Source organism: Heteronotia binoei, chromosome 2 (assembly GCF_032191835.1).
Source record: "Heteronotia binoei isolate CCM8104 ecotype False Entrance Well chromosome 2, APGP_CSIRO_Hbin_v1, whole genome shotgun sequence".
In the NCBI taxonomy this organism is placed as follows: domain Eukaryota; kingdom Metazoa; phylum Chordata; class Lepidosauria; order Squamata; family Gekkonidae; genus Heteronotia; species Heteronotia binoei.
The window spans coordinates 89,394,620-89,418,799 of NC_083224.1; the positions used below are offsets into that span (position 1 = coordinate 89,394,620).

The following is a 24,180-nucleotide window of genomic DNA, read 5'->3' on the forward strand; positions in this document are numbered from 1 at the left end:
TTTAGGGGACCAGAATTTTATCAAACCAGAAGACACACACAGAGTAACCTAGTGAAAAACAATTATATTGTCATCAGTATAGGCGTTGGGGTTTCCCCATGGTGCTCTTGATGTACAAGGCCCGCACGTTTTGCCAATTTTTCTTCAGCAGTGATACCAGGAAGTTGATGGCCAGGTGAATGTTGTACACTAATTCATCTTCAGTCATCTTCACATGACCAACTGCCACAGCCAGGCATAACACCTGGAGGAACACAGAAAAACATTCACTGGTGTTTACATGTATAATTAAAGATGTTATTTATATACCCTGCTTTTCACTCCAGTGGAGATCCAAAAACACTAAAAACATTGTTCTTTCCTTATTTTAAATTCACAACCCTGTGAAGTAGGTTAGGCTGAGAGTGACTGGCTCAAGGCTGGGGAAAAGGAAGAAAAAAAGAACATATGGAACCGTAAAGCATGAGCCAATTCACTGATTATCCCATCGTACCCAGAGTAGCATACATGATGAAAAACTGACTACACTGCTCAGAGCTGGCATGGCATTTATTGTGGGGGGGAGGGATTGCCAGGGTAAAAATCTTGCTTTTAATGATGTACGTGGACCATGATTAATATAACTTGTAGCACAATTGAAAAGATGCTAACCAGAAGTGAATGGCTCTAAGGCTCAGCAAACTGGACTCTAAAGAATGATTCGGCCTGTTTTCAGAGATGAAGCTGACTAGCTATGGTTATGTAACAGGAACATCTGGCTGAAACTTCCACTGAGACAGCCACTCACAATTCTATGTAATGTGGCTCTTGATGATTCCCTGATGCTAGGAAACAAGTTTACTTGTTTAAACAGAAGGAGATGCTCCCAAGACAGATACTTTGACACATGCAATACAGCACATCTCTCTGCCAAGATATACTCAGTTTTGTGAACTGTATCTGGGCAGTTCAATTTAGAAACTAATTCACTATGCTTTACACTCCTCAGTGCCTTCTGAAGGCAGGGGAGAGGAGTCAAATCTATCTCTGGTCCTTACAGTTAATGGACTGGTGTTTGTAGGCTGCTTGGCTTGGATCCTACAGAGTGGGTAAGCATGTAGTTCTTTCTCAGCAACAATCTTCCCAGTGAAGCCGAGGCCTCCAGAATACAAATGCTGTAAGTTGCAAGATTTGCATGGACAAAAAAAGCCATACAGTTCTCTGTGATGAAGTGACAACAGGAAACCAGGAGAAAATCACTTTGCCTGTCACCAGAAATCCCATAGATACAAATGCAGTTCCTTCTTTTCAGTGCAGGGACCCTACCATCAGAAGTTGGGTATTTTAGGATATTGTGGAGGGGTTTTTTACCTTCTTCATTTGAAACTTGATAGTGGACTTGACTTCATCGGCCTTGGCCACCATGTTCTCGTTGTGGGTGAGAAGAGAGGGGAATTTGCCAGCTTTGTTCAGCCCTGGGCCCAGGATTCGAGGAATCTGCTTGATCAGGGACTCAGAAGCCAGGAAAGCATCATATTTCTTGGCTGTTGTTTTTTTTTAAAGAGAAATTGATACGTTTCTTCAATCCAGGATCACCTCAGGGTTTGAAAAAACACTGCTAATGCCTTCTGAAGCCACTAGCAATTAAGGGAAACGAAGACTAACTGATAAAGGTGTTTACATGAAAGTGAATCCTGTCTTAAATTAGCTGTTTGGAATCAATCACATTCATGCAGCTTCTGGCTGTATGAAAGCTAACATCAGAACCAGACCATATGAGCCCTGCTGGATCAGACCATTTAGTCCAGCATTCTGTCTCACATGGTGTCCACCTGTTGCTCTGGAGGTCCAACAACAGACCACAGGCTGAGGCCCTCCCCTGATGTTGTCTTCTGGTGTTTATATTTAGAGGTGTACTGCCTCAGGGATGTGGAGGTTCCCTTTTGTCACCATGGCTAGTAGCCACTAAAGGACCTTTCCTCAATGAATCTGTCTAATCCCCTTTTAAAGTCATTTATTTAAAACAGATCCATATGGTGCTGTGGGGCGGGGGGGCAAGGCTCAAGCTGCATATGTATAGCAAGGCTTCTGACCATCCCTGCTCTTGGGTAAGCTGTCTCCAAACCAAAGGCAGCTTTATATGGACATATGAAGCTGCCTTATACTGAATCAGCCCTTAGTCCATCAAAGTCAGTATTGTCTACTCAGACTGGCAGCGGCTCAGAAGCCAGAAGATTAAAGACAGCAACAGAAACAAATAGGAAAACACTGCTGCATGCTCAGAAGACCGAATGCATGCTAAAATATGCTTCCAAGGGAGAAGAAAGCCTTTGGTGTACAACATGTAACATTCTGAGACTTTTGCATTGCTTTCTGCTGAAATTCAAAGCAAACAGGATTATTCTTTCTTCTATGCAGTGGAGACATGAAATGCACAGGAAGTGCCTCTTAGCAGAGGGGCAAATTAGCTCCTATCACCTCCTTGCATTTAGCTGTTTGAATGAGGTTGTGTCCCAATTATTCCTAAATTCTGATCTTTATAAGCCAATATTGCCAATGCTTCTGAACGTACTTCAAGAAAATGATATATTACTAGCCACCCATGGCCCTTGTCTGCTAAAATACACTTCCACAGCTAAATCTGTGGATCTCAGCTACGCAGAGGGTAAGCAGATCTTTTTATACACTCGGGGAGTTCCCAGGTGTGCAGCGAAATCTGAATTAAAAAAAAATACACTGGGGTTTTTAAAATTCCCCTGAAAGTAAAACAACTTACTTCCAGTGATTGGAGGAGGCCAGGAACAGCACTGGGTCCAGCAGCAGTGGTGCACCCCGAGAACCCTGCTGCACCTGGTAGTACATGCTCAGTTCAAGAGCTGCATGACAAAACCTGGGAGTGACTGCATGGCCACTGGTGAGCCTTGCAGGGCTCCTGGGCTGCGCTACTGCCTCTGGACCCTGTGGCAGCAGTAGGTGTGCTGGGAAGCTGACCTGGGTCCAATGGCAGCAGCACAACCTGGGAGCCATGCTGGGCCCAGTGGCAGCTGTGCTGCCTGTGAGCCCAACTAGGTATACTGCTGGTAGTGGCAAAGCCCCTGGGTTGCACTGGGCTGAATGTGAAAGTGGCTGAGGGAAAAATCTCTGCTGGCTTGCTCAGAGCAGTTTTGGGTGAGCTAGCAGAGAGTCGTCCCCCACCTCTTCCAGGAACACAGGCTCCATGCTGGACTTGGTGACAGTGTGTGTAGAGGGGATGGTATTTTCCCCTCTCCACAAGCCTTGCAGGCCCCCACATGTCTTGCTCTAATTCTACTTGCCCAGCTTCTTCACTAGCTTCTTGTTCTTATTGAGTTTCTTCAAAGCCTCTATGTCCATGTGAGGGATGTCCACTGCCTTGGCTTCATCACAGTGCTGCTGATCCCCCAGCACACAGATTGAGAACTTGGGCCGTGGAGCAGACTTGAGCCTGTTGGGGAAAGAAGACAGCATGGATAAATCAACACACTCTTTCCCTGAAAAATGTAAAATGTAAGAGGAATGCTCAAAACCACAGCTGAAGGGCCTTACCACAACCAAGTAACAGGTCTTCATCCACCAGTGGTTAATCTGGCTTCTTAAAATTGGTCGGTGGGATTGGCAAAAGAGCCTCCCCACACCTTCCCTCATGTTTTAAGACCCAGGGTAAGGGTCCGTCCAGCCACACCCACTTCACAGTGAGAGGAACTGAACTACCCAAGCAATTCAGCATTACACCCAGCTGCCTGGTTCTTTAGCAGTCAATATGCTGCACACTGGAGAGAATGCACACAAGAGTCTTCAACAGGGAGAGGGGTGCAAACTGAATGCTGGGTGGCACAGGACCAATGCCAAACCTGACAGTTCCGGAAAACCGCTTGTCCTTTTGTGGGTCATAGTTTTTCAGACTGATCTGCAATTCCACAGACTCCAAGAACCTAACAAAAATAAACAAGATGTTTAAGTTTGGTTTAGAAGGAAAGAGTATCTAGTAACTCACAAAATACAAACCAATAAACCTGAGTAACCAAGCGCTATATCTATTATGGGAGGAAGATGAGCAAGATACTCATTCTTTCCTAGCTTCGGCAACTTGATGACCATGGGGGCAGGACCATGACCAGGAATCCTTGTTTTCTATGTAACGCTGGGCTACATCTAGAGAGGGAAAGGACACCTGAACTACTTGGGTGGCTACAGAGACTGAACAGAGCCCTCCCTGACAGAGACTATGTGCCTCAATCCCAACATATCAAGAGAGAGAAGCTAGCAATTACACACATGATCCAGAGGATAGCCATGCTGGTCTCCAATAAAACAGTTATGTTGGAGTCCAGTAGCATCTTTGCGATCAACAATATTTTTAGGGTATAAGCTTTCAAGAGTCAAAACTCCCTTCATCAGACATAGTTACTTTTGACTCACAAAAAACCTTATACCCTGAAAACTTTATTAATCTCGTAAGACCCTGCATACTCATTATACATTCCAAAAGCTCTTTAAAGAGTACAGAAAAAAAACAACAGCAGAGGGACTATTGGAATGCTCAAGCAATGGTTAAGCCTGTATGCTTCAGTAAGAATGACACACATGCTGTGCTCTGCTAGACACATGGTGGAACGCTTAGGCCACTTCTCCCTCTCTATGGCCAAAGAAGCAGTGCACCAGGCTGACCCTTCCTTCCCACCTTAGACCTGAAGTTCTAAGAATGAACTCCAATATGTAATTCTCCATAATGCAAGCTTTGCTGAGCGCTCTGCACAGAACCAGGCTAAATTCCATCTTGAGCTCTAGTGGTGCAGAGTAAGTGAAACTGCTTACTTGCGTGGCTTTGCTTGACTCCCTTGAAGGACTTCCTTCACTGCTTCATACAGTGTGTCACGGGATACTTTGCTGCTGCAGAAAGACATATCACATTTGTTTAGACTGTTTATTTCTTTTATGACAAAGGACAGCCAACACTACTTCTGAAATTACTTGAATGTCAAAATGAGTTCTTGCATGATCTCCAAAAATACTGAACTCAGGCTCTGCCACAAAGAAGAGCGGCCATCAGCAATACCGTTCCACACACCTTCAACTATATTTATGTGAAGTCTGGATGGCTTCTCCTGACTCACCATAAAGACATCAGACACAAAAGTAAAAGGCATTAAAAAGATGATATTGGATTTATATCCCACCCTCCACTCCGAATCTCAGAGTGGCTCACAATCTCTTTTTCCTTCCTCCCCCACAACAGATACCCTGTGAGGTGGGTGGGGCTGAGAGGACTCTCACAGCAGCTGCCCTTTCAAGGACAACCTCTGCCAGAGCTATGGCTGACCCAAGGCCATTCCAGCAGGTGCAAGTGGAGGAGTGGGGAAAATAGTACCATAAAAACACGGACATGTATCAGTATTAAAAACAAGCCATAGCTGCTAATAGAGCCTGAATTTGTAAGTGTATTTTCACAACCACTGTGCCCACTCCTTGTACTAGCCCTGAAATCTCTTTGTACCGGTTCTCAAGAGGGAAAAATTAATGAATTTTAGCAACTCTAAAAACATTTCTAATCATTCTTATCAGACTTTGCTACTGAGCCAGTGCCTGGCAAGATTCCTCCAAGATTTAAAAGCCTCAAGACTTGTAAGGAAATGCATTTCTATTAAATGAACAGTGAATTACATCAAACATTGAGCTTGTCAGAGAAGAAAAGTAAGCCCATGTGTATTGTTAACAGGAACTTTGCTTCGCCACTGTTGAATACAATACTTCAGACTCAAACGTTAACAGTTGGGACCAATTCAGGCTCTAATAATGGCTATGGCTTGTTTTTAATACTGATACATGTTCGTGTTTTTAAGGTACTATTTTCCTTATAAGTCCCTCAAGTTTGTCACAGGTGGGATTTTTTTTTGGTCAGAATTTTATGAAAATATCTGAAGTGATGGCATGCATCTCCTACCACATGTGCAAAGACTGAGCTACCTTGATGAATATATTAACCAGTTTTTAGATCCCAATAAGAATGTTGCAAGGACATAATCTCAACCGTGCTGCCACATATACTGCTCTTAGGTGCGCAATGCTAGTTTCATTCAAACAGAAAGAAGAGTTCCAAGATACACAGTAAGCTGAAACATTTACTTAGGTTTTGCAATCAATGGAGTTTAGGTATTATACCCTCACCAGATTCCACCTACCCTCCCTTAACTCCCTTAATGCTTTACCTCATCTTTAAAAGAGAAACAAGCCCTACATTGCAGATGACACCAAATCAGGATGAGTAGCAAACGTTCTGGAAGATATAGAATTCTATGAGATCTGAACATACAGGAAAAGTGGGAAGATGTGAACATGCAATTCAATAAGGATGTGCAGAGTTCCACATCTGAGCAAAAAAATGAGAAGTACGCAGTTTGGTGTAGTGGTTAAGTGTACAGACTCTTATCTGGAAAAACTGGGTTTGATTCCCCACTCCTCCACATGCAACTGCTGGAGTGACCTTGGGTCAGCCATAACTGTTAGAAGCTGTTCCTCTCAACAGCAGTTTCTGGGAGAGCGCTCTCAGCCCCACCTACCTCACAGGGTGTCTGTTGTGGGGAGACAAAGGAGACTGTAAGCCACTCTGAGACTCCTTTGGATAGTGAAGGGGTGGGGTATAAACCCAATCTCTTCTTCTTCTCTTCTACTGGATGAGGGACACATTTCTGGGTAGCAGTGCACATGAACAAGATCTTGGGGTATGTAAGCTAAATATGAGCAGTCGTGATGCAGCAGCAAAAAGACAAATGCAGTCTTGTGTTATATCAACAGGTGCATAGCATCCAAATCTCAAAACATCACAGTCCTACTGTACACCACATTGGTCAGGCTGCAACTGTACTACTGCATGCAGTTCAGGAGTTCTTGTTTCAAGAAGGATGTGGACAGAATGGAGGTGCAGAAGAGAGCAATGAAGATAAGCCTGGAGACCAAGCCCTATGAGGAAAGGGTTGAAGGTCTCAGGAATGTTCTGCCTGGAGAAGAGAAGGTTGAGGGGCGGGACATGACCACTCACTTTATCTGAAGGACTGTCACTTAGAGGAAGGCAGGGAACTGTTCCTGTTGGCAGCAGAGGATAAGATTTGCAATAAACGGGTTTAAATTACAGAGGAAAGATACCAGCTGGATATTAGGATTTTTTTTTTTTTTTACATTAAGAGTAGTTCAGCAAAGGAACTAGTTGCATAGGGAGATGGTGAGCTCTCTCTCACTGGCAGTCTTCAAGTAGCAGCTGGGCAAATATTTGTCTGGGATTCTATAGACTGATCCTGCATGACTCTATCAGTTCTGTGAGTCTATATTCAGCAGCAAGGCCTGTACCAGGTAGGCCTTCTGTGGGCAAAAAGCTGCAGGAAATGGCCACATTTCAAAAGCAAGTCAACCTGATTCTGCACCAGTCCTCATCATCATAAAGGTCAAAGCCTGTTCTGCTCTGCCCACCCCAAAAAACACTGTTTAGATTTTGTCCAAATACATACATCCCTACCCATAAGCAACCTGATTCTGAGTTTATTTCATTTAGAAGCTAGTCCCACTGAATTCAACTGAACTTCAGCATATGAAGCTGCCTTACACAGGATCAGACCACTGGTCAGTCAAGACCTCTATTACCTTCTCTGACTGGCAGCAACTCTCCAGAGTCTCAGGCAAGGTCTTTCACATTACCTACTACCTGATCTTTTAACTAGAGACCCTAGGAATTGAACCTAGGGTCTTCTTCCTGCAAATATATGTCCTGTTCCACTAGACAGCCTTTCCCCTTAATTTGTTTCCATATATTTAGGATAGTAATCAATGGCCTGATTCAGACATGCAGGAAAACAAGGTAGAATCAAGAGTTGGAAGGGACCTCCAGGATCATTGAATTCAACCCACTGCAAAATGTAGGAAATTCACAAGTACCTCACCCCATACACCCCTTGTGACCCCTGCTCCAAGCACAGAAAATGGCAAAAGAAAACATAGGAGGGGCAGGGACTCTCAGATCCCTGGCAAAGCTGGCCTGGAGAAAAATTGCTGTCTGACCCCAAAATGGCAAACAGCATTTCCCTGGGTGTGTAACAAGGGGCCATGAAAACTAAGCACTGATGCAACCCTTCCTGTCCTCCTTCTCAAGATCTGGCTTAAGTTCACAGGATTAGCATCACTGTCAGATGACCATCTAGCCTCTGTTTAAAAACCTTCAATAGAAGGACAGCCAACCATCTCCTGAGGAAGCCTGTTCCGCTGAGGAACCACTCGGTCAGGAAGTTCTTCCAAATGTTTAGTCAAAAACTCTTATTTAATTTCAACCCATTGGTTCTGGTCCAACCTTCTGGGGCAACAGAAAACAACTTTGCACTACCCTCTATGTGACAGTACTTCAAGTACTTGAAGATGGTTATTGTATCACCTCTCAATCATTTCCTCTCCAGGCTAAACACACCCAGCTTCTTCAAACTTTCCTCTTACACCCTTCACCATCTTCACTGGCCTCCTCTGGACCCATTCCAGCTTGTCTATATCCTTCTTAAATTGTGGTGTCCAAAACTGAACACAATTCTCTTTGGTGAAGTCTAACCAGAGCACAGTAAAGCAATAAAGATCTTAATTTAAAGATCTTCACATGATCTGGACATTTGGATACCATTCATCTGGCCCTGAGGATTTAGTTTCATTTAAAGAAACTAGGTGTTTATGTAATACCTCTGCCAATCCTAGCCTGCAACTCCCTTCTCTCATCATGTGTTGTTTTTGCCATGCCGAGCACCTTTTCCCTCAGAAGAGAAGACTGATGAAAAGTAGGATCGAGTAGTTCTGCCATCTGTTCATCACCTGTTACAATTTCACTTTCCTGTCCCCGCAAGGGGCCTACCACGTCCTTGCTCTTTTTTGTACTTTGAACATAAGAATCCTTTTTTGGTTAATCTCAGCATTTCCTGCTAGCCTAAACTCATACTAAGCTTTGGCTTTCTTTTCTCTCTACAAGCACTGGGTATTTGTTTATATTCATCCTTAGTTATAAGGCCCTCCTTCCATTTCCTTAATGAGTCTTTTTTATTTCTCAAGTCCTTAGAAAGCTGTTTATGGAGGCACCTTGGCTTTTTTAGGCTCCTCTCATTTTTTTCTTCTCATAAGAATCGTAATATGCTGCTCTATTTCAAAGCGCAAGTGGTGGATGCAACTTTTAAGATTTCCTTCATTTCAAATATTCTAGCATCTGAGAATATTTTAAAAAGTGATCTCGTGGCCTAGTGGGCCTGTTGAAACGCGGATGGCAACAGATTACAATCAAAAGCCCCCAAATGATAAAGCAGCCTACCTCATTTTAGCGCCTCGGCAGAAACGGAAAAGACCCACCTCTTCCGGATCTCACGAGAACTACAAAGTGCAAGTCTCGCGAGATGTAAATTTGGTTTAGCTGACTGGCCTCATTCTATTTGAGGTCTGCAGGGCGGCTTGCGGGGCGGGAGGGACAGAGGGTTAGGGAATGGTGCTATTATTACTCAGCAGTCGTGGAAGATGGAGACGTGTATGCATACGGCATCATTGAACTCGTGATAGCAAAGAACAAGAAAAGGCTGAGAGGTTATCAGTTATTAATTCTGGGCCCATGGTTTCAGGTTCTGAGATACAAAACCCTCAATTAGGGGTTTCCGGGCTGGGCTTTGGGCTCCCGGAGAGGGTGGGGACTGGCCTAAGAGTTGTCTTCTCACGCGGTTTTCTGTGGGTTCGCCTCTGCAACCTATTTTCAGCGCTGCCTGCCGCAGGGTTTTATGTCCCGGCTGTGCAAGTCCAACCGGGTCGCGCAGGCAGCGGAGGCACCCGTCTTCTAGCGCTGTTTCGCAGCTTTGGTCCTAAGGAGCTGTTTGCGTGGGTGAGTCGGTGCTTGTAGCTACAGCTTAAGGGGAATCCATGCTTGTAGCTACAGCCTAAGAATGGCATTTAACAAAATATGCTGGAAGCAAAAGAGATGAGGAAGACAGCACACAAGGGAAGAAGATCAAGGAGTATGCACAGACCAGGGAGACGGAGGGCTCTTCCGTGTCTTCCTTGTTGCCTTGCTCTTTCAGGTCTGCTCAAAAACACTGGCAGGCTGCAAACGCCCCACACTTTCCCTCAAATTTATGAGATCTCTTCCCCTGTATTGCTTATTGTTCAGGACAGCTTTCTCTTGAGACCTGCAGCAGCACTGCTTCATAAAGAAAAATAGAATTGGTTGAACAGCTATCACAAAATAAACTGAAGTCAAGCAATGCTGAAAGCCAGCTTAAAAAACACGCAGCCTTTTCTTTTAAACTTTGATATTCAAGGAGAAAAAGATACAAAAAAGACATTGCCCTTTTACATGATTCGTTAGCTACAAGGACATTTACCTGCCCAAGTGAAACAAGTGATCATGGGGCACTGAACTGACATTGTGTGATGATGTGAGAGCAGATGTTCATAGTGGTTTGCATCTGCCATCTTCTGAACTGGTGCTGCTGCTTGAGTTCAAGGTGGACTGCAGAGACTTTTCCTCTGTACCTATCCTTGATTCCTGCCAGGGCAGCATAGGAAGAACTTCATACCACCTCTTGTGTCACTGCTACCTTGGATCTATCCAAGGCAGGCTGCTAATGAAGGCTTTTCTGCTGCTGCCTGCCTTGGATCCTGTGAGAAGAGACAACAGTATGAGGACAGAGCCTGTGTTGCCTCGCTAGATTGAGCTTGCCCTGCTAGCTATGTCTGTTGTCTAACTGGCGAGATAAGCAGGATGTTAAGTCACAAAAATATTCCTAGCTTCTTTTTGTGTCTGTTGTTAAGATGCAAAAACAAGAACAAAATATGTAATACCTTTTATTAGGACCAGCCAATTTTACCCAAAACATGCAAGTTTTCAAGCTCACCAGAACTCATAATCAGGCTGAATGTTACACATTTCAAAGGCTGGAAGTGGGGGGGATAGATTTTTCAGGCCTGATATTGCACGAATAATCTGTGAGATGTAAGCAAGCAGTTACCTCAACTTTATTGCTGAAGTGTTGAGTTACAACTTTCTCTGGGAAGCTGCATTCATTCCATGTTGTCTGTTCTTTGTTCTTTCACTGTTAAAATAAATGGCCTGTTGAGGTTCACCTGCCAAGCCAAGGCTGGAGAGTGTTGGTGACTCTGTACCAGCTTTTGACTGTGCATCCTGACAAGCCTGCAGCTCATTTTCCTGCTGATTAGCTTCTGTTAGCTCAAGACTGGCTTATATAAAGTTTCATACACATGCACAGGAAAGTATTAGAAATTTAATAAAATAATAGGCTCACTATTATTGGAGATATTTTTTTTTCATTGTAAGACCAGGCATGCCAGAACATCCATCTATACAGAGGGTAAACAAAAAAAAAAAACCAGCACCAAGGCACACAGACAAGACTGCCAGTTGCAATATTGCTGTGGATAAACAATTCTGAAGAATATAACAAACCAAGAAAATGTATTTTTCAGTGTACCACCATATAATAACTTTACTAGTATACATCATACAAATAAGACTGTTTCTCAATTATATGTTTTAAAATATCAAATCAATGATAAAATATTTTTAAAAGATGGAACTTCTGAGCATGTACAAATAACAGTTACCAAGATATTTACCTTTTTTTCTTTTATTTTTTGACATATGTATAGATTCTCCGGAGGAAGCTCAATTAAGAAGAAGATAGATTTAAACTCGCTCTTCTCTCGAATCAGAGACTCGGAGTGGCTTACAATTTCCTGTATCGGGTGGCCAAGCTGTGGCTCTGGAGCCACATGTGGCTCTTTCACACATATTGTGTGGTTCTTGAAGCCCCCACAGCCCCATCAGCTGACTTGGAAAAAGCATAATCCTCTTTAAATCACTTTGCCAAGCCACTAGAGAATGCATTTCAAGTTGCTTTTCCATCCCTCCCTCTATCATCTTGTGGCTCTCAAACATCTGGCATTCATGTACTGTAGCTCTTCAACACCTGACATTTATTCTTCATGGCTCTTATATTAAGCAAGTTTGGCCACCCCGTCCTATATCTTCTCCCCTCATAACAGACACCCTGTGAGGTGGGTGAGGCTGAGAGGGCTCTCGCAGCAGCTGCCCTTTCAAGGACAACTCCTGCGATAGCTATGGGTAGCCCAAGGCCATTCCAGCAGCTGTAAGTGGAGGAGTGGGGAATCAAACCCAGTTCTCCCAGATAACAGTCTGCACACTTAACCACTACACCAAACCTATGCAAAATGCATAGGGGTTATTAATGTATTGGAATAAAAATTTATTTTTTCCTTGTTTCATTGCTTCCATCCTTGGGCAAGGTATGAGAATGGATAGATGCTTCTCAGCTCCAGTGGTTCTTGGAAGAGACTGATTTTCTGGATCTGTTTCAATCTGACTTCAGACCAGGATTTGGAACACAGACTGTTTTGGTCATCTTGGTTGATAATCTTTACTGAAAGCTAGGTGGGGGGAGTGTGACCCTGCTAGTCCTGCTGGATTTTTCAACAGCCCTTGATGTCATTGACCATAATATCCTTCTGAACCACCCCTGTGGGCCTAAGGGGCACCATGTTACGGCGGTTCAAGTCCTATCAGAGGTGGGGTTCAGAAAGTGGTATTGGGGAATTCCTACTCCACCCCATAGCCGTTTGACTTTGGGGGTGTCATGATCTGAGGCCTAGAGGACAGGGAGAAGCCTGCCTAGGAGTAGATACAGGTGCCTACATCTCCCAGGATCCCTTCTGTCCCTCTAATTGGGTGAAGTTTTGGAGGGAAAACTAGCCCATGATGGGTGGGACTTGGGAGGAAAACCTAAATAGGTCTGGCTGGCAGGACCGGATTTACATGTTTTTTGAGGGGGGGGGGTTATAAAATGATGCTCCCTTATGGGCCCATTCTATCTTATGGGCCCATAGAATAGAATGTCTCCATATCAAATTTGGTGCCCCCTCCCACAGTTGTGCCTGGGGCCCCATCTGCTCCCCCCTAGATCTGGCCCTGCTGGCTGGTAAGAAGGTTTGTTCTCTGGAAAAGGCTGCAAAGAGAAAGGTTCTCTGGAGAAAAGTCAGCTGGAGAGAGATCCTTCACTTGAGGGTGAGTTTGGTATTGGAGGAGGGAAACATTTAGCCAGTCACATTAGGGCTTTTCTTTTTGTATTTCAGCAATCCTTACTGTTTATATATTTCACTGTTGCACTAAAAATTTTTATTACCCACCTATTGTTTGAACACTGTAAATAAACTCTTGTAACTGCCTGGGTCCTCATGTCTCCTTGATCATGGTTAAAAGGTTTTACTAAAATGAAGATACAGGAGTGGTTGGGTGCTCTGGACCCTCCCATGCAAATGCTTACCAGAGTGATGACAGACCCTTCCTGCTGTCCTGCTGTGTGGCGTGGTAAAGGTCAATCTTATCCCCCATGCTATTTTATATCTATATGAGCCACTGGGAGAGCTCATGCAGATACCCATCTCTACTTTCTTTTCCATCTAATTCTGAGGATGCTATTGATGTTCTGAACCAGTGCTTGGAGTCAGTAATGGTCTGGATAACGGTGAAGAAGTTGAAATTTAATCCTGACGAGACAGATTATCTGGGTTAATAGAAAGGCACACCAGGGACTTGATCCCTCTTGGGTGGAGATGCACTCCCCTTGAAAAGCCAGGTTCACAGCTTGGGAGTGCTGCTTGACACATAGGTACCCTTAGAAGATCAGGTGGCTGCAGTGGCTGGGAGTGCTTTTACCAAGCTTTGGTGCATTAGCTGCATCTGTTCCTTGTTCAGTCAGTTCTAGTCACAGTGATCTGTGCCTTAGTTACATTTAGACTGGACTACCACAACATGCTTTACTTGGAGCTACCCTGAAGAGGTTCAGAGGCTGCAGTTATTGCAGAATGCTGAGCTATACCAGCTATTGAAGAAGATATTGGATTTATATCCCGCCCTCCACTCCGAAGAGTCTCAGAGCGGCTCACAATCTCCTTTACCTTTCTCCCCCACAACAGACACCCTGTGAGGTGGGTGGGGCTGGAGAGGGCTCTCACAGCAGCTGCCCTTTCAAGGACAACCTCTGCCAGAGCTATGGCTGAACCAAGGCCATGCTAGCAGGTGCAAGTGGAGGAGTGGGGAATCAAACCGGGTTCTCCCAGATAAGAGTCTGCACACTTAACCACTACACCAAACTGGCTCTCTATTGGGTGTAGGAATGATCACTCGACATATGTACTGGGAGAGGGGAAAAGCTGACCTCTGCAAGCCTCCTTTATTTATACATGTTCAAGTTGTACCAAAAATACTCCAGCTTACAGCATAGTAGAGGACAAAGCATAACAGGAAACATCTGCTCCATACAAGGAGATGGCATTTACATAGTCTACCAAGATTAATACCAGCTAGCAGTGTCTAGAAATACATTTGTCAAAAGGGGAAGAAGAATGTGGTTAATTGTGAAAAACCTGTGCTGTTTGTGTCCCCAGACATAACGGAGTCTGGGTGGCTGGGCATCATGCCAGACGCATGATCCTCCCACACTCCTGCTTTCAGACTTTGTGGGGTGCAGATGATCAGGTAACATTACAACTGAATGGTCCCCACACTCCACTCTTTTTTCTTTTCTTCCGAAAGCTTATTTCATTAGACAAAGTAATTTTGTATGACCACTCAGGAAGGGTGCTGCCTAATCCTTGGAGGATGTGTGCCATATTTTATGATGCACTGCCATTCAAACTTCCAACAACCAGGGTTGAGACACAGTTGGGACAAAGGTAAAGGGTTTAGGAATGTCAACTACCAAAAATAGGCTATACATGAGTTAAAAATATAAAATATTCATGATATATGCATTGAATAATTACATATGTCCGGTCTAAATTTGTGAACATAGATCTTGGAAGGATCCTTGAGAACTTATTTCTCTATCAATAAAACATTACTAGTTATGATGCAAGAATACAAAAACTCATCTCAATTTCTAAAACACATAAGGGACATATGCAAGTGACATGCTGTAAACTGAATCAACTCATGTGCCTTTATGGCAAACACCTTGTTGTCTAGGTGATTAATATACACACATTCAGACATACTTGGAAACATTGCCTGTTGTGGGCAGTCCATATTTGGCCACATTATTACAATACAAAAACCATTTCCTGGCTAATTCCTTGTTCCCCTCCTCCCTTAGTATCAGAAGAATCACAGGTGGAGTCTAAGGGGACAGTTTCTCTGCTAATGCATGAAGCAGAGGGTTCCATAAGCCAGGAACTTTGAGGCAACACCACAGCAAGGTGACTTAAATCACATACAGGAAACAATATATTAACAGGAATACAACTGAAAGTTCAATGGAAGCAAGAGGAAAACCAAGCAGGTGACAAGGGAATATGGCCATAATTACTGGTTACATTAATTGTTGCATTACATTTCCACAAGGGGCACCTGTTTGCAGGCAACCATGCAATGGCTTATGGTGGGAGCAATTTACCATCTGTGCACAAGTAAGATTTTCATGGTTAGCCACATATGGGGTATATAGAGTTAAGGCATCCACTGGAAGCTTATAGATGGGAATGTCCCAGTTAGGTAAAGTTGCATAAGAGATTTGGGATTCATTTAAACATTTACCAAGAGCTGTATTAGTTCCTGGAGCCTTGCAAACAGGAATTAGACAGGTTCCTAATAACGTGTGAATCAGTGTGTTGTGTCATACAAAAATGTGAAACGTTACTGTTAGCTAAGCATTCTCAAATATTAAACTGAAGACGATCTCCAAAACTAATAGCCTTGACAGGAGACAAAATACATAAACACAAACAACAAGGACTAGTCATGGATTTCATTGTGAGTTGCAAAAACAGCAGCCACCAAATTCTTTGGAGATGGCTCTTGTCCAGCCTCTTTCAACATTTGTTGAGCCTGATTAGTTAGACGCTTCATATCCCCCCATATGACATCACGAGCTGTCTGGGTGTGTGGGCGTCGCACCATCTCCCGTGTGAGGCTGAGATTGAAATAGGGAATCGGATTTGGGAGACCCTGATGCCATGCCATCTTTAGCTGGGCAAATGCAATGTGCTCCAAAACCCACAAAGGAGCTGCAAGAGAAAACACAGCAGCATACCTGCGCCCTCAGGTAACAAGGGGAACTGGACCATGCCAAGTTAATAAGACCAAATTCAATTGTTCCTGAACCCGCTTTTGGGTAGGAATCTCCATTTTCACTCCTTTTAATTGTTTTTGAAGAGTGGTTTTCAATGTCTGATTAGCATGTTCCACAATAGCTTGACCTGTGGAATTATATGCAATGCTATGCTGGATTTGAATGTTCCATTGTGTACAAAAATCAACAAATTCAGAAAAACTATATGCTGAGGCATTATCAGTTTTTAACAGTTGCAGACGACCCATTACCGCAAAAGCAGAAATAAGGTGAGCCATGACATTTGGCTTCACCACAGTGAGCAGTAGCCCAAAGATATCCAGAGTACATGTCTATGCAAACATGGACACAGTACCCGGGTTTTAAGGAAGCTATATGAGTAACATCCATTTGCCAAAGTTTGTTAGGGAACACTTTCCCTATGAAGAAAGGTTAAAACACTTGGGGCTTTTTAGCTTGGAGAAACATTGACTGCGGGGTGACATGATAAGAGGTTTACAAGATTATGCATGGGAGGGAGAAAGTAGAGAAAGAAGCACTTTTCCCCCTTTCTCACAATACAAAAACTTGTGAGCATTCAATGAAATTGCTGAGCAGTCAGGTTAAAACAGATAAAAGGAAGTACTTCTTCACCCAAAGGGTGATTAACATGTGGAATTCACTGCTACAGGACGTGGTTGCAGCTACAAGCATAGCCAGCTTCAAGAGGGGACTGGATAAAAATATGGAGCAGAGGTACATCAGTCACTATTAACCACAGTATATATATATATGCATATGTATGTGTAGAAGAAGACATTGGATTTATATTCCACCCTCCACGCAAGAGTCTCAGAGCAGCTCACAAACTCCTTTATCTCCCTCCCCCACAACAGACACCCTGTGAGGTGGGTGTGGCTAAGAGAGCACTGACAGAAACTGCTCTTAACCTCTGAGAGGGCTATGACCGCCCAAGGTCACTCCAGTAGTTGCAAGTGGAGGAGTGGGGAATCAAACCTGGCTCTCCCAGATAAGAGTCCACACACTTAACCACTACACCAAACTGACACATATATTGGTCACTGCATGACAAAGAGTGCTGGACTGGATGGGCTGTTGGCCTCATCCAATACAGCTTTTCCTGTGTTCTTATGTTAGTTTGCAAACCATGCAGGTTAACAGCATAATCAGGAATATGATTATTAGCACAATGTGCTGAGCCTGATCAAAAGCAACAAGAACTGTTTATCTAGTGCTTTGGCATTTTGGTGAAAATAGCTATGACTGAGAAAGAAAAAGTAAATAGAGAGGTAACACTTTTTAAGGTCTTATCAGCATGCATTGCCCTGAGCAATCACACCAGGAAAATTAGGATAGCTTGGAATAGTAGCAAAACAAAAATTGGGTAACGCACAGCAAGAAATTAAAAACTGCAAGGTTAAAAAAATATAGCCAACAAATCAGAGTCAATTTGAGGAGTTAATGAATCAAATTAAATGCATATAAGGTGTCAACTATCAAGTTGAAAACCTGTGTGAATAGCAACAATTGCAGCCTGCTGCACTGAGTAATGCTGCAAAGTAAAGTGTGTCTTTTACACTTTCTCCCCAGCAAACTGGGTACTCATTTGACCAACCTCAGAAGAATGGAAGGCTGAGTAACCTTTAGGCAGCTATCTGAATCCAGCTTCCACTGGGATCAAACTCAGGCCGTAAGCAGAGCTCAAGACTGCAGTACTGCAGCTTTAACACTCTGTGCCACGGGGCTGTTCCTGAATCCAAATTAGCATTTTCCTTGGCCAATTTCATCATCAATTTTCCTGCTGTGTCAGGATTATCAACCTGTCTTCTGATTGCTGGCTGAAGACAGTTGATAAAGTCTAAATAGGGCTCTTGTGTTTTTTGACAGACAGCTGCAAAACTATGAGCTGACCACCCTTTTATAAGTACTTCGGCAAAGGCCTGTAGAGCACATTTAGATATTATAGTAAGGGCTGCAACAGATAGCACAGCTTGTGTTCAGGGACACTGCATGATGAACAAAGTTTCCTATGTCAGTCACCTTCACATTGTCGTGCTTAAGGAAGTAGCCTTTGGCGCAGTCCTATTAGCTTAGCCATTCAAACCTTAAATTAGGAGGTGCACCCAGGTTAACACTTGGCCCTTAAATAAAGCATATATCTAGCCTACCGAGATTGACTGTGGACTTTTGTGAGCAAGAGGGGAGATTATTAGCATTTCTTCCTGATGGAGGAGGAGCACTTACAATACTTTAGCCAGCTCTTTTGGGGCTAGTCTTCAGGCACTCCATGCAAGCTCAGAGGTTATACCACTGTAAAATTCATAGAGCTGAGGCAATAATTTTTTTTCTGATTTTATAAGTGGGAGAGAAAGATGGGCTTGGGAGTTTCAAACATTTACATTCAGCCAATTTGAAAGCTGAAATGGTAATTTCCTTACCTTTTGCCCTGACTGAATGCTTTGCATTAACAAAACCTTTTTCAGCCTCTTTTTCTCAGGTTCCTGATTCTGCCATTTTAAAGGGTTAAAATAAGGATATTACATCGAACTTCCTTCACCCTGCAGAGAAAACTGAAGGCTGGAAACCTTGCTGGGATTCCAGAGGATCTCCAGCTCTCAGCTGGTGAACTGCCCTTGTCTAATGTTACTTCTCTTTTTCTTTATTTACTTGAGGGAAAAGATGCCTCTGTTACCTGTAAACTTTACAAAACAAGGTTTCTTTATTCTAGGAGAAATTAAAGTTTTGAATTTCTCCCCCCTTGGGGGAGGGGAGGCTTACAGGCAAAGGAACCCTGCCTGCCCATGTGGGAATGCCATTCTCTGAAGTTCCCCAGAATTATGGCTTTCAAGTTCCCCAAATGGGATGAGCTAAGGACAGAACATTTCTGGGAAAAAGGACTGGGGCTTCCTCATGTGGGAGTGCTTGAGCGAGTACTTGCTAAAAGGAATGCCTTGTGCCATGAGTATGGAACTCTGCATAGGCTCAGAGACCATTCTTCCTTCATGATTCTTGGGTAGCAGAACCAAGAAATGGACTGCCTTCTCAATTTCATTGGGAAAAGAAGTCTGGGGTTTACCCTTTCTTCAATAATAGATTCCAACTGTTCCTGGAGTTCTTGATTCTTCTTAGCAAACTGTTTGATTTCTAAATCTTTTCCATGGGAAGGACTTGTAAGGCAGGGTCTCTGCTTCTGTTATTCTTATATTGTGCCTGAGAGAGCAGTGTCTCTAAAAAAGCCACTTTCTGTTCCGACTTGGGCATGCTTAAAAGCATTTTCCCAGTCTGCAGTGTCTCAATTTCTCAAGTTTTAGAACTTCTTTATTTTCCTGTGCAAAAAATGCCATATTCTACACTTTATTTCACCTCAAAGTTCTCACTTTACTTGCAGGGCTGCTCTTCCAAATTCTGAGCAACCCCGCCCCCCTCTACTTTCTTGTATACGTACATCGTGGTTCCCAGTTTGATTGCCAGACCGCCTGGAGATTCGACTCACACACGTCTTCTGCAAAATGTGGGTTTGCCTACCAAAACGCAGGAAGCGTATTTGGGCAATAAACCATGACCAAGAAGCGGCACTCAGTTTCTTGGGGAAAGTGCTAGCTTGGGGGAAGAGCAGGTTTCCACCAGCTCCGTACTACCTCCACCTCAGCCACTGCATGGAAGAAGCAATGCCCACAGGGGCTGTCCAAGCGGGCAGCTTTCAGCCCAATTCATAGAATCCCTATGAGAAGGCTAGCAGCCCTCGCAGATGTCTTTTTCAGCTTCAGATTCCATAACAGCAAAGGTGAGGGTCACGTACTCAAAGGACGTCGCCTATGCAGAGGGCAATCAAGCGCACAGACTGCCTAAACCTTTGTCCCACGTAACCCAAAACAAAGGATGGTGCCAGCAGAAAAAAGGCATCTTCACTTGAAAGCCAAGTAGCTTTGTGTCGATGTGTCGCCTAGGTGTCAATTTGGTTATCCATTGACATGTTTAACAGCTCTTGATCACCATCACAGCAGTTTTCCTCCAAAATGCACATCACATAGGAGCTGACCAATGATGATTGCTGCAGGAAGCGCCACCTGCTGGTAGTAATGAAGAAAAGCAACAAAAAGAAGCAACTCCGCTGGATTTGTGGTCTTGGAAAATGAGGCGCAAGACCGAGCCGGATATGGCTTCACTGCTGTTGCAGGATTTCAAGTGTAGATGGTAGCCAAAACACCGGAGCAAGACAGTAGTGAGGCCAGTTTGCAGTGTAGATTGTCACATCTGAAAGGGTGGTATTACTGGGTCTTTTGCCCAGTGTAGAATCCCCCTAAGTCGCAGATGTTTTTAGTCCAAGCGCCAAGGCATCCATGGAAACTGGGCTGGTAGCATCCTTTGAGAGCAGAGTGTACGAGACAGGCTCATGGGAAAGGAAGGTCCCTATCAGCCAACCCAAAATAAAAGAAAAAAAGAAGGCAAATGCAGGCTGCCCCTTCCTCCTTTCTAAGGTGCCACTGTGCTAGCTGCCATCTGTCACAACCATAGAGATGTCAAAATTTCCCAAAATTTTGAAGCCTTGGAAGTCATGTTCTTTTTGAGAAAAATGGAAATTGAGGAAAAATTAAATACTTACTTAAATATATAAATACTTACTTTCCTGTTGAGCCAAAACTGGTTTCACTTATTGAATGTATCTGTGGGACTGTCTCCTCCAGTGTGCCCCTGGGAGAGTGTGAGATTTTATGCAATTCTGCAGGGTCTGTAAAGTAGAGGTGTTCTACCAGGCTTTTGTTTGAGGGCAGCAACAGTTGGCACCCTCTCTTTTTCTCCAGGTGCTCTGTCTTTCTCCCCACCCCACCCCACCCAATGTACAAGGTGACCGCAACCTGGAATAGAAAACTGAAATAAATTTTGCCATCTGACATTTAAAGATTTATTCTACTAGTATTGTTTTGCATTTATTTTAATGTTTTTTTAATAAAATGATGTGCATCACCCAGAGCCCCGTAGTAGCAGAGACTGGGCTATATAACAACAACAATATGTATCAACTATACTTTAATCAGCATATAACATTTGATTATGTGGCATAAGTGTCCTCATTTTCTATTTTAAAAATTGCAAGTGTACCCTGTATTTGAGAAAGAGTTCAAAAATCGCAGTACTCTATGCTTCCATAGGACATGTATTTTTAGTTTTTGCCATCTGAGAGTTATGAAAACATAAAAATTTATGGTAGAAAACAAATTTCTGTAGTAAACAAAAGACAGATACCTGGACAGAAATTCTCTCAGAGTTACAAAAGGTAGGACTGCCAGCCTGTTTGAATATTAAGCTAAACATTAAAACCACTGAATTCTTTAATAAGGTTATCTCATTAAATATATTATAGAATGTGAGATGTTGCCAAAATTATAGATTTAAAAATTGTGAAAATACTGTATATGTCTAGAGGTTTTTATTCCAGTGCTCCCCAAAATTACTCAGTTTTTCAATTTAGAGATTTTCCTGCTGTACATTGGGAATTAATGGAATAATTTATAGGGTAAGGATTTACTCACTTAAAGAGAAAATATTTCATAAGAGCTTTTTTTCCAGCAGTCCCCAAAATTTCCAATTTTAAAATAGAAAAAGTCCTCAGAGCTGTTGATGTGATACATTTTGCCTTTTGCCTTTAAATGCATTTTACTAATTCTAAAACAGAATATTTTATAAGAGTTTCTTTTTAGTGGTTCCTTACATTTTCTATTTTTCCCATTGGAAAAGTTTAAAAAAAAAAGCCTCAGAAAAAATGTTTTTACCCTCCAGTTTTTTTTCCAGTTTTCACACACCTCTGAGAACTCTAACCCTGGGAGAGCTGAGGTAGATGATGGGCCACAGGCACAGCCCTAAGGAAGGCAGCTGCTCAGTTACAGAGCTGCAGACTGTTGCTTCGCCTTACCTGGCATGTTCTTTTCCACCACTTTCTTCTATTCCCACTAGCCATGGTATAGTTTTTCTAATTAATGGTTAATTATTTTATGTTTGTATTATAATAGAAAGTTTAATATTTGCTAGCCATCTTGGGTGTTTATTTTAAAAAGAGTTAGGATGTAAATAAATAGAAAACTTAGTTGAAAGGCAAGTGATCACCCCATTCCGCTCATTTACATCTCTAATTCTGGGGTATATCCCACTGGAATGTATAGGTATACCAGCATTGCTTACTGCTGATTGAAGCCCACTCTGCTGGTATAACGTTATGTCCTGTGGGAAACTCAAAAGACATGAATGCATTGTAAATCTGGCAGAGTAACAAACAGAACTAAATAGAATGAGCTTAATAATAAGGTTGTTACTCTTTCAGAATGATAAAGTTATCTCACTTCATGCTTAAGTAATCAGGTTTTCAAATTAATTTAGCCTCTTGAGTAAGCTATTGGACAATGGCCCATTGCTTCTGAGTTCCGTGTGCAAATCTCTGCTTGTTTAGTGGAGATCTGTTCCTAAGAAGAGATTGTAAGAAAAACCAATTGAGAAAGAGCTGGAGAGCAGGCAGGGAATGTAGCTTCAGAGGAAATACAAACTTGTCAAATTCCTGCTGCTTGCTCTAAGACTAATCTTCTTCCAGTATACTGGAACTTGCACAAGATTTAGGATTTACTGTCTTATAAACAGAGACTGACTCCAAGCAAAAAGAGAAAACAACTGTAGACTAAAATCTGTAGCGCTGCTTTGATACTATAAATTTTATTTTTAGCTAGGCATAGAGTTAAAACATTGTCGTGGATCTCCAATAAAAGGATTAAAAAAGGAATTTTTGTAATCATGTTTGATAAGCGATTCTGAAAACCATAAGCAGAAGCTAGTGTGACTTGTGGGTTATTCCCTTCTAACTGCAGAAGAGATCCAGAACTCTCCATTTGTTCCCTGAGGATGACTGAAGTGGATTTAAGGATGCCTGGTAGCCCATTTTCTCTTTCTTTTGCAGGTGGTGGTTATCTAGTAGTTTATGAGATTGGTGTAGTCCAGAGCCTGTTGAAACGAGCACCTGAATTCGTGAGATCTGCATCAAAAGTCTATGGAGCATCAGCAGGATCACTCATTGCAGCATCTGTGGTGTGTGGATGTTGCCTTGGTAAGCAAACTATAGGTTGGATTATTCTAAATGTACTTGTACGTATCAGCTATGGAATGATATGCAAATGTTATTGGTAGCCATATTGGGCTATATGAAACAATTGAAAAACAACAATTGTGTAATACTTCTTTCATTAAGACCAGCTGAAATATCACAAAACAGTTTTTCTTCTCAAAATTCTTCAGGAGGCTGTATGATTTGTACAAAAAAAGATGAATAAAATGTTGTGGGATAGAAAAAGTGTTTCGAGACATGGTAATGCAGTCAGTAGTTTATTGTCCTAAAATGAACTACATGATGTATTAGAATCTTAATTTGATTAGGTAGGGGTTGGGTATAAAATAGGTTTCAAAATGCACCAAGGGAGCTGGCACTGAGAAGCCTCTCCCCCCAGCTTCTCTCTCTTTGAGAATATAAATACTAACCAGTTAGTCAGATGTCTCCCCAGTCAGAGAGCAAAATAATGATTTATCAGCAATGCTCACAGCAGCATTTTGATGGGGGGGGGGGAGTGTCAGCATTATTTACTCCCATTTTGCAGACAAGTAACTGAGGCAGAGAGAATGGGAGCTTGCTGGATCCCCCTCTGTTGTCACCTGTTCCCTTAGGCTTCTCTCCTGCTTCAAGAGTGCCAGAGCACCTATGCCAGTGGGCTTGGTCTCACCCCCCCTCCCTCAGCTATACCTCTGTATTAGCTACACCTTTGTATTAACAAAGCAAGTGATTAATTTTAGGTGATAATGTACATAAAATCTCAACAGAAGCCAAACTGTGTCACATCACAGCTTGTTTAGAGGGCAAGCAAGATAGGTAACTGTATATGAAATTTCATCAGGAGTTAGGATTATTTAACTATCTTCTAACTGCTTCAGAATTCTCTCTTCCACTGCTGGACCCCAAACCACATCTCTTTCTTGAGCTAGATGCTATTTTGTT

The 24,180-nt window shown here is 42.8% G+C and overlaps 2 protein-coding genes across 2 annotated transcripts in view; one reads left to right on the forward strand and one right to left on the reverse strand.

Moving 5' to 3' along the window:
* LOC132566478 (large ribosomal subunit protein uL1-like) lies at positions 1–4,923 on the reverse strand. Its single transcript, XM_060231549.1, has 5 exons — positions 4,813–4,923; positions 3,849–3,929; positions 3,294–3,442; positions 1,351–1,523; positions 1–244 (listed from the first exon to the last, which is right to left on the reverse strand). Exons 1-5 carry the CDS (start codon positions 4,899–4,901, stop codon positions 74–76), a joined length of 663 nt encoding a protein of 220 aa, XP_060087532.1. The 5' UTR covers positions 4,902–4,923; the 3' UTR covers positions 1–73.
* Positions 4,924–22,954: 18,031 nt separating this feature from the next.
* The window catches only part of LOC132567325 (omega-hydroxyceramide transacylase-like), a 41,193-nt gene continuing 39,967 nt past the window's right edge, over positions 22,955–24,180 (forward strand). Inside the window, exon 1 of the mRNA XM_060233007.1 lies at positions 22,955–23,241. Within this exon, the coding sequence (XP_060088990.1) occupies positions 23,040–23,241 (202 nt within the window). The 5' untranslated portion in view covers positions 22,955–23,039. The remainder of the gene's footprint in view (positions 23,242–24,180) is intronic.